The 18,798-nt window shown below is 45.2% G+C and overlaps 2 protein-coding genes across 2 annotated transcripts in view; one reads left to right on the top strand and one right to left on the bottom strand.

The window, feature by feature from the left end:
• The window catches only part of hat1 (histone acetyltransferase 1), a 232,113-nt gene that overhangs the window by 52,882 nt on the left and 160,433 nt on the right, over positions 1-18,798 (top strand). The window lies entirely within an intron of this gene.
• smarcc2 (SWI/SNF related, matrix associated, actin dependent regulator of chromatin, subfamily c, member 2) overlaps positions 1-18,798 on the bottom strand; it is a 164,474-nt gene that overhangs the window by 29,523 nt on the left and 116,153 nt on the right. Inside the window, exons 19-20 of the mRNA XM_068024936.1 lie at positions 10,531-10,789; positions 2,794-2,955 (exon numbers count right to left, since the gene is read on the bottom strand). Of these exons, the coding sequence (XP_067881037.1) occupies positions 2,794-2,955; positions 10,531-10,789 (421 nt within the window). The remainder of the gene's footprint in view (positions 1-2,793; positions 2,956-10,530; positions 10,790-18,798) is intronic.

Below are 18,798 nucleotides of genomic sequence, written 5' to 3'. Positions count from 1 at the left end.
TGAAATAGAAAAGTTGAGAGGGGAAGTGAAGAGGAAAATAAGATCGGCAAAGAAAGAATATGAGAATAGAATGGCAGTGCAGTCAACATAAAAGGGAACCCAAAAATCATCTACCGGCATGCAAATAGTAAGAGTTGAAGTGGGGCTTATTAGGGACAAAGAGGGTGATGTATGCTTAGAGGCACAGGGCAAGTTGGGAAATACTTAATGAGTACTTTGTGTTTACCAGGGAAGGGGATGCTGGCAAAATATCAGAAGCAGGCTTGGTAGAGGTAACAGATAGGGTGAAAATTAATTGGAAGGATGTACTGGAAGGCTGGCTATGTTTAGAGTGGATAAGTCACCTGGTCCAGGTGGCCTGCATCCCAGGTTGCTAAAGGAAGTGGGGATGGAGATAGTGGAAGAGCTTGTCATAATCTTCCCTAGATACGGGGAGGTGCCAGAGGATTGGAGAGTGGTACAAGTGACACCCTTATTTAAGAAAGTTCCTAGTAACTACAAGCTGGTTAGTTTAACATCAGTGATGGGTGAGGTTTTAGAAACAATAATCAGGGAAAAAAATTAACAGGCACTTGCAGAGGTTTGGTTAATTAAGGAGAGCCAGCACAGATTTGTAAAAGGCAGAACGTGTTTGACTAACTGAATTTTTTGATGAAGAAACAGAGAAGGTTGATGAAGAGAATGCAATGGATGTTGTATATATGGATTTTAAGAAAGTATTTGACAAAGTACCACATAAAAGGATAGTTAACAAAATTGAGGCTCAAGGACAGAAAACAGTGAGTCGTGGTAAATGGTTGTTTTTCAGACTGGAGGATGGTAGATAGTGGTGTTCCCCAAGGTTCAGTGCTGTGACCACTGCTCTTTTTGATATATATAAATAACCTGGATATTGGAATACAGTGTAAAATTTCAAAATTTGCCAATGATACCAAACTTGGAGGTGTGGTAAACAGTGAGGATGATACCAATCGACTGCACCAGGAGATAGATAGGCCTGTCTCTATCTACGAAAGACAAGTGGCAGATGGAATTTAATACAGGAAAGTGTGAGGTGATGCATTTTGGCAGAAGGGATAGGAAGAGGCAAATATAGACTAAATGCCACAGTTCTAAAGAGTGTACCTGGAATGAGGGACCTGGGGGTTCATGTGCATAGATCTTTGAAGATGGCCGGACATATTGAGAGAGTAGTTAGCAAAGATTATGGGATCTTGGGCTTCATAAATAGAGGTATTGAGCACAAAAGCAGGGAAGTTATGCTAAACTTTTATAAAGCTCTGGTTAGGTCACAACTAGAATATTGTGCCCAGTTCTGGTCACCACACTTTAGGAAGGATGTGAGGGTCCTTGAGAGGGTGCAGAGGAGATTTACCAGAATGGTTCCAGGGATGAGGGATTTTAGTTACAAGGTTAGGTTGGAGAAACTGGGGTTGTTCTCCTTGGAGCAAAGGAGATTGAGAGGAGATTTGAGAGAGGTGTACAAGATTATGACAGGTTTAGATAAGGTAGACAAAGAAAAAGTGTTCCCATTATGGGGCGGCACAGTGGCGCAGTGGTTAGCACCGCAGCCTCACAGCTCCAGCGACCCGGGTTCGGTTCTGGGACCTGCCTGTGCGGAGTTTGCAAGTTCTCCCTGTGACCACGTGGGTTTCCGCCGGGTGCTCCGGTTTCCTCCCACAGCCAATGACTTGCAGGTTGATAGGTAAATTGGCCATTGTAAATTGCCCCGAGTGTCGGTAGGTGGTAGGAGAATGGTGGGGATGTGGTAGGGAATGTGGGATTAATGTAGGATTAGTATAAATGGGTGGTTGTTGGTCAGCACAGACTCGGTGGGCCGAAGGGCCTGTTTCAGTGCTGTATCTCTCTATGACATTCTATCTATGTCATGTCTATGACATTAGCTGATGGTACAATGACTTGGGGATACAGATTTAAGATTTTGGGCAAGAGATGCAGGGGGGATGTGGAGAAGAACTTTTTTATGCAGTGAGTAGTGATGACTTGGAACTCACTACTATGAGGGTGGTGGAAGCGGAGACACTGAATGATTTCAAAAATAAATTAGATGGGCACTTGAGGGAAATAAACTTGCAGGGCTTTGGGGATAAAGCGAGGGAATGGGACTGACTGTATTGCTTTACGGAGAGCTGGCATGGATTCGACGGGCCGAAAGGCCTGCTTCTGTGCCGTTATGACTCTATGACTCCCTCAGTCTTCCCTCCCTGCTACAATGGTTTTTAAAATCTAAGCTACTCCCTGATTTACCCCATCTTCACTCTTACTCTTTCAAACCCTGTGGGTGACTTGCACTGTGGTTCTTTGACCTTCACTGGGCTTTCTCAATGAAAACAGTAAATTATTGGTAGCACTAAAATCTGGTTAAGTGAAGTAGACTCTTGTGAATTAAGTGATATTACAAAGGAGTTTTAAGATGAATCCGATGAACAAAGTTAGGAATGTTTCTTCGCTACATTTAGTTTCTATCTATCGAAATGACCAGTACAAGGGCCATCATTTCTGAAATAAAGTGGACCAATCATTCTTTCTCTAACTCTTAACTGGCTTTTTGAAAACCTGAATTTTATGAGCTTGGCACACAAGAACACTTGGAGACTCGAACCTGTAAAACGACCCCTGTGGGATTTACCCTTAAGACACGTCAAATTCCAGTGACATGCTGAAAGATATGCCAAGTCTACTTGGGTACAGCTAATTGGCAAAGCCAACAGGTTCACTGTGAAATGTGCATTGCCTTCAGCTCCCCTGGCACAACTCATCACATGTACTCACCCAACCTCTCTGGCTCATCTGGGGTAGTTCCAGCAATTCCACTGCTCTCTAGACCGTATGTTGGATCTGCCTTTCCAGTCACTTTAGCGGCATCTTCTACTTTCTTTACATGAGCTTCTACCAGAGCTGAGGGGACCTCCTCTTTCATCTTGGAGAACTCCTCTGCAAAGCAAGCCCCAATAATTAAAATGGGAAAGGTATACTGTACAGTTCCATGTATATTTACAGACATGAATACTATTTGGGGTATATGAGCAGGGAGTAGAGTCTTGTGAAACAGTACCATGAAGCTGAAAATTGAATGGTTCTGTAAAATAAAATGTATCCTACGAGCAATCATCTTTTATTTGCATAAGATTCAAGACAACTTAAAATACTTCTATTTAGATTAAAAAAGCTAATTTATTCCAGTGTTCAGGATTTGCTTTCAACTTCCAGGTGAGAGAATCCCAGCTCGCTTAGTGTTTAATGGGAACAACAGCATAATGGTAATTTCACTGCATGAGTAATCTAGAGGCCCAGACTAATGCTCTGGAGACATGAGTTCAAATCCCACCCTTGTAGCCGGGGGAATTTAAATTAAATTCATTAACAAATCTGGAATAAAATGCTGATCTCATAAATAATGATCATGAAATTGATCTGGTTCACTAAGTTCTTCAGGGAAGGAAATCAGCCGTCCTTACCTGGTCTGGCCTACAGGTGACTCTAGACCCATAGTAATACGGTTGACTATTAAATGCCCTCTGAAATGGCTCAGTAAGCTATTTAGCTGTATCAAACAGCTACACAAAAGTTGAAGAAGAATAAAACCTCATGGACCATCCAACATTAACCTCGGCACCGGAAACAACAAAGGCAAAGTCCTTCTCATTAACAATTGTCCAGGTATGTCCCGTCCTCAAAAAAGCAGAACTAGTTTAATCCAGCCAATTACCGGCCCATCAACCTGCTCTCAATTATCAGCAAGGTGTCATTGACAGTGCTATCAAGTGGCACATACTCAGCAATAACCTGCTCACTGATGCTCAGTGTGGGTTCTGTCATGACCACTCAGCTCCTGACCTCATTACAGCCTTGGTCCAAACATGGAAAAAAGCTGAATTCCAAAGGCAAGGTGCGAGCGACTGCCCTATTATCAAGGCAGCATTTGACCCAGTGTGGCACCAAGGAGCCCTCGCAAAATTGAAGTCAATGGGAATCCGGGGGAAAACTCTCCCCTGGTTGGAGTCACACCTAGCACAAAATGAAGATGCTTGTGGTTGTTGGAGGCCAATCATCTCAGCCCAGGACATCACTACAGGAGTTCCTCAGGGTAGTGTCCCAGGCCCAACCATCTTCAGCTGCTTCATCAATGACCTTCCCGCCATCATAAGGTGAGAGGTGGGAGTATTCGCTGATGATTGCACAGTGTTCAGTACTATTCACAACTCCTCAGATAATGAAACAGTCCGTGCCCACTTGGAACAAGACCTGGACAACATCCGGGCTTGGGCTGGTAAGTGGCAAGTAACATTCTTGCCACCACAAGTGCCAGGCAATGACCATCTCCAACAAGAGAGAATCTAACCATCTCCCCTTGGCATTCAATGGCAATACCATCGCTGAATCCCACACCATCAATATCCTGGGGGTTGCTATTGACCAGAAACTTAACTGGTCCAGCCATGTAAATACTGTTGGTTAGAAGAGCAGATCAGAGGCTGGGAATTCTGAGGCGAGTAACTCACCTCCTGACTCCCCAAAGCCTGTCTACCATCTGCAAGGCACAAGTCAGGAGTGTGATGGAATACTCTACACTTGCCTGGATGAGTGCAGATCCAACAATACTCAAGAAGCTCGACACTATGCAGGACAAAGCAGTCCGCTTGATTGGCACCCCATCCACCACCTTAAACATTCACTCCCTCCACCACTGGCTCACTGTGGCTGCAGTGTGTACCATCTACAAGATACATTGCAGCAACTCACCAAGGCTCCTTCAAAATCTTCCAAACTTGCGACCTCTACCACCTAGAAAAACAAGGGCAGCAGACACATAGGGGAACGCCACCACCTGCAAGTTCCCCTCCAAGTCACCCACCATCCTGACTTGGAATTATATCACTGTTCCTTCACCGTTGCTGGGTCAAAATCCTGGAACTCCCTTCCTAACAGCACTGTGGGTGTATCTACACCACGTGGACTGCAGCGGTTCACTGCCACCAGATCAATTAGGGGTCAGCAATAAATGCTGGCCTTGCCAGGGACACCCACATCCCATGAATGAAAATTTAAAAAAAGTGTTGCTCGTGCATGAATTCCTGTCTCTCTCTCTGTCCTGATCTTACAATTCTTCAGATATACATCTCCCCTCTATATAAGACTGCATCCCTAGATCAAGGTGCCTCCGAAGGCAAAAATAAAAACACCTGCAGAACAGAACGTACAAAAAAACATTAACTGCATTAATTTTCTGGACACCTTCAACAAAAAACAGAATTCAGGACTGGTATCTCTGGACAATTTACACTCTCTGGCGTTTTGGGGGGTTGGGCTAAATCCTATTGCACATCCCTGATTTTCTGATCCTGGGGAATCTTAATAGAAAAGAAACAGTACAGTTCTGGTCGTATTCATTGCCAGACTTTGATGCTGAGCAGCCAAATCAGCATCATCACTGGGTGCACTATCTACATTTTCGCCGAGCATTTTAAAAATTCTTCAGGTTTGATCTGCTAGAATGTGTTTGTACCTGCTACACTATTTTAAAGAGCCCAGCTTTCTGCCGATGGCCTGTTAATGTCAGTTCATGACTTCCCTAATAGTACTAAAATCAAAATTCATGATGGCTCATGGGTTGGCAGCTCTTCTTCTCAGGCAGTACCTTAGGATCGAGGATGACTTGCTTTCACTCCGGTTCGATGGGTTCTGAGATGGCTGATAAGTCCAGTGCATGATCTGCAGACTCTGCCATGAGGGGCAAGTGGTGCTTGAAGGGTCAGGTAGATGAGCAGCTTAGAGGTTTATGCGCTCCCTTGACATCGCCTCCGTATGTTCCCTATGAAGTCCCTCGAGGTATACAGTGCCTTCCTGAATAAGCTTTCTCCATCCAGGATAGTCACAAGTCAGGAAACGAGTTGATGGGGATGTCTGATCTCTTCAGGAACGCTCTGAGGACATCTATAAAGTGTTTCTGCTGTCCTCCTGGGAGTCTCCTGCTGTGACCATGTTCCCAGTCGAACAGCTGCTTCGGAGGTCTGTTGTCAGGCATGCGAATGACATGTCCCGCTCAGTGGAGCTGCTTTTGGGTGATTAGTGCCCTGATGCTGGGTAGGTTGGCTTGGGAGAGGACGCTGCTGATGGACTGCCTTTCTTGCCACCAGATTTGGAGGATCTTGAGGAGGCACCTTTGGTAGTACTTCTCCAGTGATCTGAGGTGCCTGCTGTAGGTTGTCCAAGTCTCCAAGTCCAAGTTGAGCTTCAGTATGCTGGCAGGTACTTAATTGAGCTCCTTTCCTTTGCAACCCATCCACTGCCAGCCTTTGCCCTTTCTCTCCTCATCTTTTATTCCACTGCTTAAGATCCCCTGGTCTTGATACTGCATTTTAGCCCAATCTGCAAATTTAAAGTTGCCTGTGCAGAGCCCACTGCCCATCCCCTCACGCTGCTTGTTTTCACGGAGCTCTTTTCAACAGTTCGACCTTTGCTCAAATTTGATTTCCCAGACTCCAGCATTCCTCTACCACAAGGAAAACACTGTTCTACTGAACTTCACTGGAAGACTCAGCTGCTGTGACTCTGTTGCTCAGTTTTATGTAGTTTTTTTCTAGCCGACAGCCCACTGTGCCCACCACTGCGAACCATTTCTGAGCTCCTGACTGCCCTGCTGGTTTCTCAGTTTTATCTTGCTGCTGTGTAGATCCTAGGCAGAAATTCACTTGCCCTAGGTCAAAGCCCATTTCTCTGCTCCTTCTGGAACTTTTAGTGACCTTCAACGTCATTTCCTACGGAGACAGCATTCTCTGCTGGGCAGTCTCGATTCTAGCATTTGTGGGGAGGATGGCTGGAATGCTCATCATGGAGCAGGAAGCAGTCCTGGCAGTGGGGGGGGGGGGGGGGGGTGCGTTGGGAGTGGGTGGAAATATCAGAATATAAATGTTGTAGTTAGGAATGATTCGATCTTAGGGGGATAGAGGGTATGCTCTTCAGTACAATCAAGAGTCCATGAGGGTATGTGCTGCGGTAAGGGTTACTTTAAAGCAGTTGGATCGGGAAATTGGAAGGGGATGGGGAAGATTGTTAGGTTGGAACCAACAACACAGAAAAGAACAAGGAAGAGGTCCTACTCAGGGAATATTAGGAGCTAAATTCAAAAGCAGGAATTGTTAAATTAATCTTGGGATTACTACCCAAGTCACGTGAAAATTCACATCGGCATCAACAGATCAGGAATGGCATGGCTAAAGGATTAGTGTGGGAAAGTGGGGTTCTAGTTCATGAGACACTGGCACCAGTACTGACGGGAAGGAGCTGGACCACTGGGATTGGCTGCACCTGAACCGGGCTGGGACCAAGGTCCTGCTGAACAGGGCTGTAGAAAGGACTTTAAATGAGGAAAAGCAGGGGTGAATATAATAGTAACCTAAAGATAAGAGGAAAGGTCAGAGCACAAACAGAAAAGTTTACAGGTAGTAATAATAAAATAAAGCAGCAGAGATAAAAATGAAAATGTATTAATTTGCCTGTATAGCAATTTGGAGCATCAGCAACAGAACGGGAGAATTACAGTCAATCATTAGAAGTGAGGAAATAGATGTAATTGGGAGAACATAAACATTGCTGCAGACAGGGCAGCATTGGCAGTTACAGATTACAGGTTCTAATGTTTTTAGAAATGATGGGGAAGAAAGGTGGTTGATGGGGTAGCTGTGTCAACCGGAAATAACAATGGCAAAAGGAAGAAAGGACATAAATAACAGATAGAAACTTAATTCAGACAGATTAGAATAAAGGATAGGAAGGGACTGATCACACTATTAGGGGTATACGACAGACCACCAAATAGTGGAAAGGAAGTGGAAGGATAAATATGTAGGCAAATATATAAAATAAGTAAAAACACAATCATAATTTCAACTACCCCCAAATAAACTGACAGGGAGAGGCAGTGAAAGGGAAGAAGGGGATGGAGACTTTACAATGTGTTATAAGGCCTCTTCCTGATCCAATATGTAAGAAGGACCCTGCCCCAGTACTACAAAACCCACCACCATCCCCCAGTCCTACCAAAATCCACCGCCATCCCCCAGTCCTACCAAAACCCACCGCCATCCCCCAGTCCTACCAAAACCCACCGCCATCCCCCAGTCCTACCAAAACCCACCGCCATCCCCCAGTCCTACCAAAACCCACCGCCATCCCCCAGTCCTACCAAAACCCACCGCCATCCCCCAGTCCTACCAAAACCCACCGCCATCCCCCAGTCCTACCAAAACCCACCGCCATCCCCCAGTCCTACCAAAACCCACCGCCATTCCCCAGTCCTACCAAAACCCACCGCCATTCCCCAGTCCTACCAAAACCCACCGCCATCCCCCAGTCCTACCAAAACCCACCGCCATCCCCCAGTCCTACCAAAACCCACCGCCATCCCCCAGTCCTACCAAAACCACTGCCATACCCCAGTCCTACCAAAACCCACCGCCATCCCCCAGTCCTACCAAAACCCACCGCCATCCCCCAGTCCTACCAAAACCCACCGCCATCCCCCAGTCCTACCAAAACCACTGCCATACCCCAGTCCTACCAAAACCCACCGCCTTCCCCCAGTCCTACCAAAACCCACCACCATACCCCAGTCCTACCAAAACCCAGCACCTATCCCAGTGTTACCAAACCCTATTACCATACCCTAGTCCTAAAGGCCGGCTCGGGTCTGCAAATTAAACCCGACCCGAGCCAGACAGAACCACATCCGACCCGGCCTGAGTCCTTTCATTTTTTCCCGCGCCTGACCCGACCACCGGAGTGTTCAATCAACCTAGCTTCCGTTTTTCACTTTTTAAGCTTGTGCAGATAAAGAACAAAATCTGTAACTGGACTTGAAAGGTTGTTTAAAAAGTACATTAAGACTGCAGCCACGTACTGGAGGTGGTGACAGTGTCTGTCCGGCCTGACTCGAGCCGACCCGAACCTGAATGCCGGACCTGGAAGAGCGACCCGACCCGAACCCGACACATGTTGTCGGGTCCCGTCGGGTTCGGGTCAGGTAGCCATGCTCTACCTAGTCCTACCAAAGTCCATCACCTATCCCAGTGCTACCAAACCCACCACCTACCCCAGTGCTACCAAACCCTATTACCATACCCCAGTGCTATCAATCCCTACCACCATCCCCCACTGAAACTAAATCCCAGGATCATCCCCCAGTGCTAAAGGCCGGCTCGGGTCTGCAAATGAAACCCGAACCGAGCCCGACAGAACCACATCCAACCCGAGCCCGACCTATCCCGGGTCATTTCATTTTTTCCCACGCCCAACCCGACCACCCGAAATAAAGTTGATTATATTAAAGAGGTTGTGCTCTACCTTGGATGGAACCGCTCACTGCAGACTAGTGCAGAGTGTTTCCCGCCTTGACGTCCTGACTGTCACTTTGTCCAACCTGGCCCGACCCGACCCGAGCCCGAATGCTGGACCCGGAAGAGCGACCCGACCCGAACCCGACACGTCGTCGGGTCCCGTCGGGTTCGGGTCGGGTAGCCATGATCGACCCAGTGCTACTAAATCCCAGGATCATAGAATCAAAGGAGGTTTAAGGCACAGAAAGAGGCCACTTGGCCCATCATGTCTGTGCCAACTAGAAAACGATCCACCCCTTCTAATCCCACTGTCCAGCATTTGGTCTGTAGCTCTGCCGATTACGGCACTTGAGGTGCTTATCCAGACTCCTTTTGAATGAATTGAGGGTTTCTGCCTCAACTACCCTTTCAGGCAGTGAGTTCCAGACCCCCACCACCCTCTGGGTGAAAAAATTTTCCTCAACTCCTCTCTAATTTTTCTACCAATCACATTAAATCTATGCCCCCTAGTCAGTGACCTCTCTACTAAGGTAAATAGGCCCTTCACCTCCACTCTATTCAAGCCCCTCAAAACTTTGTACATTTCATCATCCTCCAGTGCTAGCAAACCCTACTGCCTTCCCCCAGTGCTACAATCCCCAATGCTATCAACTGCAAGGACCTGCCCCAATCCTACAAAACCAAGGATAGTCCCCAAGTGCAGCTAAACCCCATTCCCTGTCCTCAGTATTGCTAAATAGCAGATACGTAGCTCCAGTTCTTACAGTTCAACAGTGTAATATCAGGTTTCAAAGAGATGAGGAATATAAAGTGAAGGGATTTAAAGGGTACTCATTTCTTGTTGTCACAGAATAATGGACAGAGTTCTGAAATCAATCACTGAAGCAGCAGGAAAAATGCATTATGCCACATTAAAAAATTGACGTAATAAATGACCTGATGTTATCTTCTACATGGCATAACTACTCTTATTGTGATAAAACATGGAATTTTCTGAATCACAGTGAGCAACACCACAGGAGGTCTACTGGCATATACGATAGGCATAACTCTCCTGTATATATTCTGATCAGTATAGCCCTATTTATAACAGCCATAACTCTCCTGTCTATGTTCTAGCCAGTACGGCCTGTCTTTCAATACAAACCTAAAACTAGAGTTTAACTCATCTTACCTAATGCAGACTTTGCAGCTGCTGATGCCACCCGTGGGTCAACAACAGATGCCAGGAATGCCACAGTGCTCATGACAGGGTTACCAGACTGGCTGAATGGAATTGGTTGATAAGCCAACGGGCCCAATGAGGCTTCAGAATCTTCAAGGTATGGATCTTCTATCGGTAAACGCAAGAAATGCAAGATACATTCATCCTGTGTGCGACTGCCTACATGTTCTGAGACTTTATTCCAATCATCCTTATACATCTCCAGTGCCTATGGAAAAAAGGGAAGTAGATATGAATCAGTCATGAGCAGGGTGTTCAAAAGGACAATGTATTAGAACACTAACCTTTTTTATCTCAGACATCTGGTCCATACAGAAGGACGAATGCTGGATTACATCACTAAAAGTCCATTTACATTGCAGATAGCTGTCTGGGAATGGTTGCTGCAGTTCAGAATCCAGCCAGACAGAACCATGTTTACATTGCTTGGCTCCATCTGGCTGGAACTCTAATTGTCCTGTCGGTAGACAGTTCTGCAAATGCCTGGAACCACAACATAAGATACAGGAGAAGGAGTAGGCCATTTGGCTCCTCAACCCGGCTCCAACATTCAATAAGATCATGGCTGATCTGACTGTGGCCTGAACTCTAATTTCCTGCCCATTTCCATAACCCTAGACTCCCTTGTAGATCAAAAGTCTAACTCGGCCTTGAATATATTCAATGACCCAGCCTCCACTGTTCTCTTGGGTACAGAATTCCGAAGATGAACGACTATCTGAGAGAAGAAATTCCTCCTCATCTCCACCTTAAAAGAGAGACCCCTTATTTTTAAATTGTTTCCCCTAGTTCTAGATTTTCCCATGAGGGGAAACATCCTCTCAGCAACTACCCTGTCAAGCCCCCTTAGAATCTTATATATTTAAATAAAATCACTCTAATTCTTCTAAACTCCAATGAGTATAGGTCCTACCTGCTCAACCTTTCCTCATAAGACAACACCTTTATCCCAGGCATCAGCCCAGTGAACCTTCTCTGAACTGCTTCCAATGCAAGTATGTCCCTCCTTAAATAAGGAGACCAAAACTGTACCCAGTACTTCAGAAGTGGTCTCACCAACACCCTGTACAGTTATAGCAAGACTTCCCTACTTTTATACTCCAACCCCCTTGCAATAAATGCCAACACTCCATTTGTCTTCCTAATTACTTGCTGTACCTGCATGCTAACTTTTTGTGATTCGTGTACAAGGACACCCAGATCCCTCTGTACCCCAGCATTCTGTAGTCTCTCTCCATGTAAATAATTTTCTGCTTTTCCATTCTTCCTGCCAAAGTGGACAACCTCATATTTTCCCAAATTATACTCCATCTGCCAAATTTTTGCCCACTTACTTAACTTATCTATATCTCCTTGCAGACACTTTGTGTCCTCCTCACAACTTGCTTTCCCACCTATCTTTGTATCGTTCACAAATCTAGCTACAATACACTCGGTCCCTCCATCCAAGTCCTTAATATAGATCCTAAATAGTTGATGTCCCAACACTGATTCCTGTGGCACTCCACTAGTTACAGCTTGCCAACCTAAAAATACCCCACTTATCCCAACTGTTATTTAGCCAATCCTTTATCCATGCTAATATATCACCCCCAACACCATGAGCTCTTATCTTGTGTAGTAACCTTTAAGTGGCACCATATCGAATGCCTTTTGGAAATCCAAATACACTACATCTACTGGTTCCTCTCTATCCACCCTGTTTGTTACATCCTCAAAGAACTCTATTTCCTTTTGTAAAACCATGTTGATTCCGCCTGACTGCATTATGATTTTCTAAATGTCCTGCTACTGCTTCCTTAACAATGGTTTCCAGCATTTTCCCAATGATAGATGTTAGGCTAACTTGCCTCGAGTTTCCTGCTTTCTATGCCCCACCCAGACCTTTCTTGAATAGAGGTGTTACATTGCGGTTTTCCAATCCGCTGAGAGCTTTCCAGAATCTAAGGAATTTTGGGGGATTACAACCAATGCATCCACTATCTCTGCAGCCACTTCTTTTAAGACCCTAGGATGCAGGGGCCATCTGGTCCAGAGGACTTGTCAACCTTTAGTCCTATTAGTTTTCCTCGTACTTTTTCTCTAGTGATCGTGATTATTTTTAACTGCCTCTGTCCCTTTTGCTTCTTGATTTTCTGCTATTCTTGGGATGCTTTTTGTGTCTTCTACTGTGAAGACAGATACAAAATACTTATTCAAAGTCTCTGCCATTTCCTTGTTTCCCATTATTAATTCCCCAGTCTCAACCATCTCAGGGACCAACACTTACTTTAGCTACTCACTTCCTTTTTACATATTTTTAGAAGCTTTTACTGTCCGTTTTTATATTTCTTGCCAGTTTACTTTCATACTCTAGTTTCTCCCTCTTTTTTTTTTTTAAGTCATGCTGGTTTCTCAAACTTTCCAAATCTTCTGGCCTACCACTAACCTTTGCATCATTGTACTCCTTTGCTTTCAATTTGATACCATCCTGAACTTCCTTAGTATGCCACGGATGGTGCATCCTTCTCATAGAATCTTTCTTTCTCAATAGAATATATCTTTGTTGAGAGTTATGAAATATCTCCTTAAATGTCTGCCACTACTTCTCTATTGTGTTACCTTTTAACTTATTCTCCCAGTCCACTTTAGCCAACTCTGTTTCCATATCTTGTAATTGCCTTTAAGTTTAAGACACTGGTTTCAGACCCAAACCTCTCACCCTCAAACTGAATGTGAAATTCTATCATGTTATGGTCACTCTTGCCTACAGGATCCTTTACTATGAGGTCATTTATTAATCCTGTCTCATTACACATTACCAGGTCTAAAACAGCCTGCTCCTAGGTTGGTTCCAGAACGTATTGCTCCCTAATACACTCTATTGAGCTCATCCTCCAGGTTAAAATCACCCATAGGTGAGGTATTAAATGATTACTTTTCATCTGTGTTCACTATGGAGAAGGACAATGTAGGTGTAGAGATCAGGGAAGGGGACTGTGATATACTTGAACAAATTAGCATTGAAAGGGAGGAAGTATTAGCTGTTTTAGCGGGTTTAAAAGTGGATAAATCCCCAGGCCCAGATGAGATGTATTCCAAGCTGTTATGTGAGGCAAGGAAGGAGATAGTAGGGGCTCTGACACAAATTTTCAAATCCTCTCTGGCCAGAGGAGAGGGCAGCAAATGTGGTACCATTATTCAAGAAGGGTAGCAGGGATAAACCAGGTAATTACAGGCCAGTGAGTCTAACATCAGTGGTAGGGAAACTATTGGAAAAAATTCTGAGGGACAGGATTAATCTCCACTTGGAGAAGCAGGGATTAATCAGGGATAGTCAGCAGGGCTTTGTCAGGGAGAGATCGTGTCTAACAAACTAGACTGAATTTTTCGAGGAGGTGACTAGATGTGTAGATGAGGGTAAAGCAGTTGATGAAGTCTACATGGACTTCAGTAAGGCTTTTGATAAGGTCCCGCATGGGAGATTGGTCAAGAAGGTAAGAGCCCATGGGATCCAGGGCAATTTGGCAAATTGGATCCAAAATTGGCTTAGTGGCAGGAGGCAGAGGGTGATGGTCGAGGGTTGTTTTTGCGAGTGGAAGCCTGTGTCCAGTGGTGTACCGCGGGGATCAGTGCTGGGACCCTTGCTGTTTGTAGTGTACATTAATGATTTAGACGTGAATATAGGAAGTATGATCAGTAAGTTCGCAGATGACACGAAAACTGGTGGTGTCGTAAACAGTGAGGAGGAAGGCCTTAGATTACAGGACGATATAGATGGGCTGGTAAGATAGGCAGAGCAGTGGCAAATGGAATTTAATCCTGAGAAGTGTGAGGTGATGCATTTTGGGAGGACTAACAAGGCAAGGGAATATACAATGGATGGTAGGAAATACAGAGGGTCAGAGGGAACTTGGTGTACTTGTCCATAGATCACTGAAAGCAGCAGCACAGGTAGATAAGGTGGTTCGGAAAGCATATGGGATACTTGCCTTTATTAGCCGAGGCATAGAATACAAGAGCAGGGAGGTTACGATGGAGCTGTATAAAACACTAGTTAGGCTGCAGCTGGAGTACTGTGTACAGTTCCGGTCACCACACTATAGGAAGGATGTGATTGCACTGGAGAGGGTGCAGAGGAGATTCACCAGGATGTTGCCTGGGCTGGAGCATTTCAGTTATGAGGAGAGACTGAATAGGATAGGGTTGTTTTCCTTAGAGCAGAGAAGGCTGAGGGAGGAACCTGATTGAAGTATACAAAATTATGAAGCGCATTGATAGGATAGAGAGATAGAAACTTTTTCCCTTAGCAGAGGGATCAATAACCAGGGGGCATAGATTTAAAGTAAGGGGCAGGAGGTTTAGAGGGGATTTGAGGAAAAATATTTTCACCCAGAGGGTGACTGGAATCTGGAACGCATTGCCTGAAGGGGTGGTAGAGGCAGGAACCCTCACAACATTTAAGAAGTATTTAGATGTGCACTTGAAACGCCATAGCATACAATGCTATGGGCCAAGTGCTGGAAAATGGGATTAGAATAGATAGGTGCTTGATGGCCAGCATGAACACGATGGGCCGAAGGGCCTGCTTCTGTGCTGTAAAACTCTATGACCCATGATTATTGCAGTACCTTTCCTATAAGCCCCCATTATTTCTTGATTTATATTCTGCCCTACGGTGTAGCTACTGTTAGGTGGCCTATAAACTACTCCTTTCAGTGACTTCTTTCCTTTATTATTTCTTATCTCCACCCAAACTGACAGTACATCTTGATCTTACCGGCCAAGATCATTTCTCACTATTATACTGATCTCATCCTTTATTGACAGAGCTACCCCACCTTCAGTTTCTTTCTTCCTATCCTTCCGAAATGTCAAATACTCTTGAATATTTGGGATCTTGGTGCCAATAGGTAGAAATGTAAATGTTAGAGAGTGCAGAGGACAGTCAAAACCAAGATATAAGACTCCCTCCTTTGGGTTTGTGTTCTACAGTTAGATCAAAACCTGACCCTGAGTCTAGAAGGCTGTGCCCAGCACTCCACCTGTTCCTAATACTAGCACAGAACCAGGAGAATGAAGATACTAAGGGGTTTGAGAGAGATGCATCAGGTGATTCACAAATAGAAGTGGCAGTAGAGGAAGAGGAGGAAAGATCAGAGTAGGATGATGCGCCATAACGTATATCTGCTCTTTGGATAGAATAACCTTCAGACTGGTGTGAATGCAGAAGCACACACTTTCCACATCCTTTGAGTCTGCCATGGCTACTTGGTGGAGAATGTGCCAGATTGTACCTTCGACATTACTGGAGTGCTGCATGAGTGATTTTCAGATATACAGAGCATCAGGAAGGGAGTGATATTTTTACCATCATCTGCAGAGGAACTCCAACAAACAAGGGTTGACCAAATTTTTCTCAATCACCGTGTCTGCTGGCATTGAGATCTTGAGACCACCGATTGGGGATTGTGTGGAAAGAGGAGGGACAGCAAGCTTAAATCACACCAGAGGCACCCTATTGAGTATATCAATAGTCATCCAGCTGGCATGCCCACTGGGGAACGGGCTAGAGAAGGGTCTGATGAGGCAGCTTCCTCTCACAGTGTCTGTAATTATATAAATCCTTTGAGGGCCTGATTTGAGCAGGAGGATAGGCAGAGAGCGGAACAGGATGGCAGTCACTTTGCTGTCAGCCTAGCTCCTGTTGTCAAAGCACCATCTCATGATCCTGCAATCAGACAGCCAAGGCCACCACCATCCCTGCACCCAAAAGTAACCTGCCACTAGTCAAGAAGGGCATAGATGAAGCTTTAAGTTACAGAGTTGAACAAGCACACCTTATATCACCAAAAAAAGCATGGTCATAAGGCTTAGACAATATGTTTTTAAGGTAAACAGCATGAAATAAATATTGATATTTTGAACCTGCTTAGCATCGACAGTGTTTGCTACCAGGTATGTTAGGGTCTGAAGTTCTGCTAATGGATGATAAATACCTCGTAGTCAAGTTATATAAATAGAGAGCCAGCCAGCCAGCACTGGCTGGTGGTGTGGTTTGGAGAGCAGAAGTAAGCTCCGTGACAAGCAATAAACAATCTCCACCAAAGCATCCTAGTCTCAGCATCTTCACAAACAGGTTTGGAGATTTTTCTAACCGGTAGAGTGGTGGAAAGCAAAAAGTGCTGGGAGAGGGCAGCAAGATAGTTCAGCTTCAGTAGAAGGCATGTGTGGCATGAATTTTGGGGGAACAATGTGTGACTTTCATATCAGAGCTGTGAGAGGTTGATTGCCGAGGGGCTGGCTGAGTTTTTGCTTAGAAAAGGGAGTTTGCTGGTGAGATAGGATGTGCCTCCATTTAACAAAGCAGAATTAGCTCTAATTAACTAAGTCCAGAGTAGCAAAACATCATAATGGTGGGATCAGGAGCTCAGCTAGCAATATACCTAATTTCCTGATCCATGCTGATAGGGCCACTTTTATGAGGTCGCACTGTGATACTTTCAACTACCTAACGGACAAACTGACTGTCAGATCCAACAAATAAAATAAAAAGAAGTGTCATCTAAATCAGGATAGTATCAAGGCTGGTATACTCTCCCCGAGCAGTCACTGGTACATATAATACTCATTAAATTAAATCCTATTATCCTGAAATACGTCAGAGGAAGCAAGGGATAATCATTATTGAAGTAGTTTTTTATTTGTTCATGGGATGTGGGCATCGCTGGCTGGGCCAGCATTTATTGCCCATCCCTAATTGCCCTTGAGAAGGTGGTGGTAAGCTGCCTTCTTGAACTGCTGCAGTCCATGTGGGGTAGGTACACCCACATTGCTGTTAGGAAGGGAATTCCAGGATTTTGACCCAGTGACAGTGAAGGAACGGCGATATGGTTCCAAGTCAGGATGGTGTGTGACTTGGACGGGAACTTGCAGGTGGTGGTGTTCCCATGCATCTGCTGCCCTTGTCCTTCTGGATGGAAGAGGTTGCGGGTTGGGAAGATGCTGTCGAAAGAGCCTTGCTGAGTTGTTGCAGTGCATCTTGTAGATGGTACACACTGCTGTCACTGCGCACCGTTGGTGGAGAGAGTGAATGTTTAAGATGGTGGATGGGGTGCCAAACAAGTGGGCTGCTTTGTCCTGCATGATGTTGAGCTTCCTGAGTGTTGTTGGAGCTGCACCCATCCAGGCAAGTGGAGAGTATTCCATTACACTCCTGACTTGTGCCTTGTAGATGGCGGACAGGCTTTGGGGAGTCAGGAGATGAGTTACTCGCCTCAGGATTCCTAGCCTCTGACCTGCTCTTGTAGTCACAGTATTTATATGGCTGGTTAAATTTCTGGTCAATGGTAACCCCCAGGATATTGATGGTGGGGGGATTCAGCGATGGTAATGCCATTGAATGTCAAGGGGAGATGGTTAGATTCTCTCTTGTTGGAGATAGTTGTTGGCTGGCCTTGTGTGGCAAGAATGTTACTTGCCACTTATCAGTCCAAGGCTGAATGTTGTTGAGGTGTTGCTGCATGTGGGCACAGACTGCTTCAGTATCTGAGGAGTCACGAATGGTACTGAACACTGTGCAATCATCAACGAATATCCCCACTTCTGACCTTATGTTGGAGCGAAGGTCTTTGATGAAGCAGCTTAAGATGGTTGGGCCTAGGACACGCCCCTGAGGAACTCCTGCAGTGATGTCCTGGAACTCAGATGATTGACCTCCAACAACCACAACTATCTTCCTTTGTGCTAAGAGTGACTCCAACCAGTGGAGAATTTTACCCCTGATTCCCACTGACTTCAATTTTGTTGGGGCTCCTCAATGCCACACTCAGTCAAATGCTGCCTTGATGATAAGGGCAGTTACTCTCACCTCGCCTCTGGAACTCAGCTCTTTTGTCCATGTTTGGACCAAAGCTGTAATGAGGTCTGGAGCCAAGTGGTCCTTACAGAACCCAAACTGAGCATCTGTGAGCAGGTTATTGCTGAGTAAGTGCCGCTTGACAGCACTGTCAACGACACCTTCCATCACTGTGTTCATGATTGAAAGGAGGTTGATGGGGCAGTAATTGGCCAGATTAGGTTTGTCCTGTTTTTTGAGGACAGAACATACCTGGGCAATTTTCCACATTGTCAAGTAGATGTCAGTGTTGTAGCTGTACTGAAATAGCTTGGCTAGGGGCATGACTACTTTTAGAGCACAGTCTTCAGTATTACAGCTGGGATGTTATCAGGGCCCAT

This window comes from Heterodontus francisci, chromosome X, assembly GCF_036365525.1.
Source record: "Heterodontus francisci isolate sHetFra1 chromosome X, sHetFra1.hap1, whole genome shotgun sequence".
Classification (NCBI taxonomy): domain Eukaryota; kingdom Metazoa; phylum Chordata; class Chondrichthyes; order Heterodontiformes; family Heterodontidae; genus Heterodontus; species Heterodontus francisci.
The sequence above is the reverse complement of the archived record's forward strand: the minus strand, read 5'-3'. Positions and strand labels throughout refer to the sequence as shown.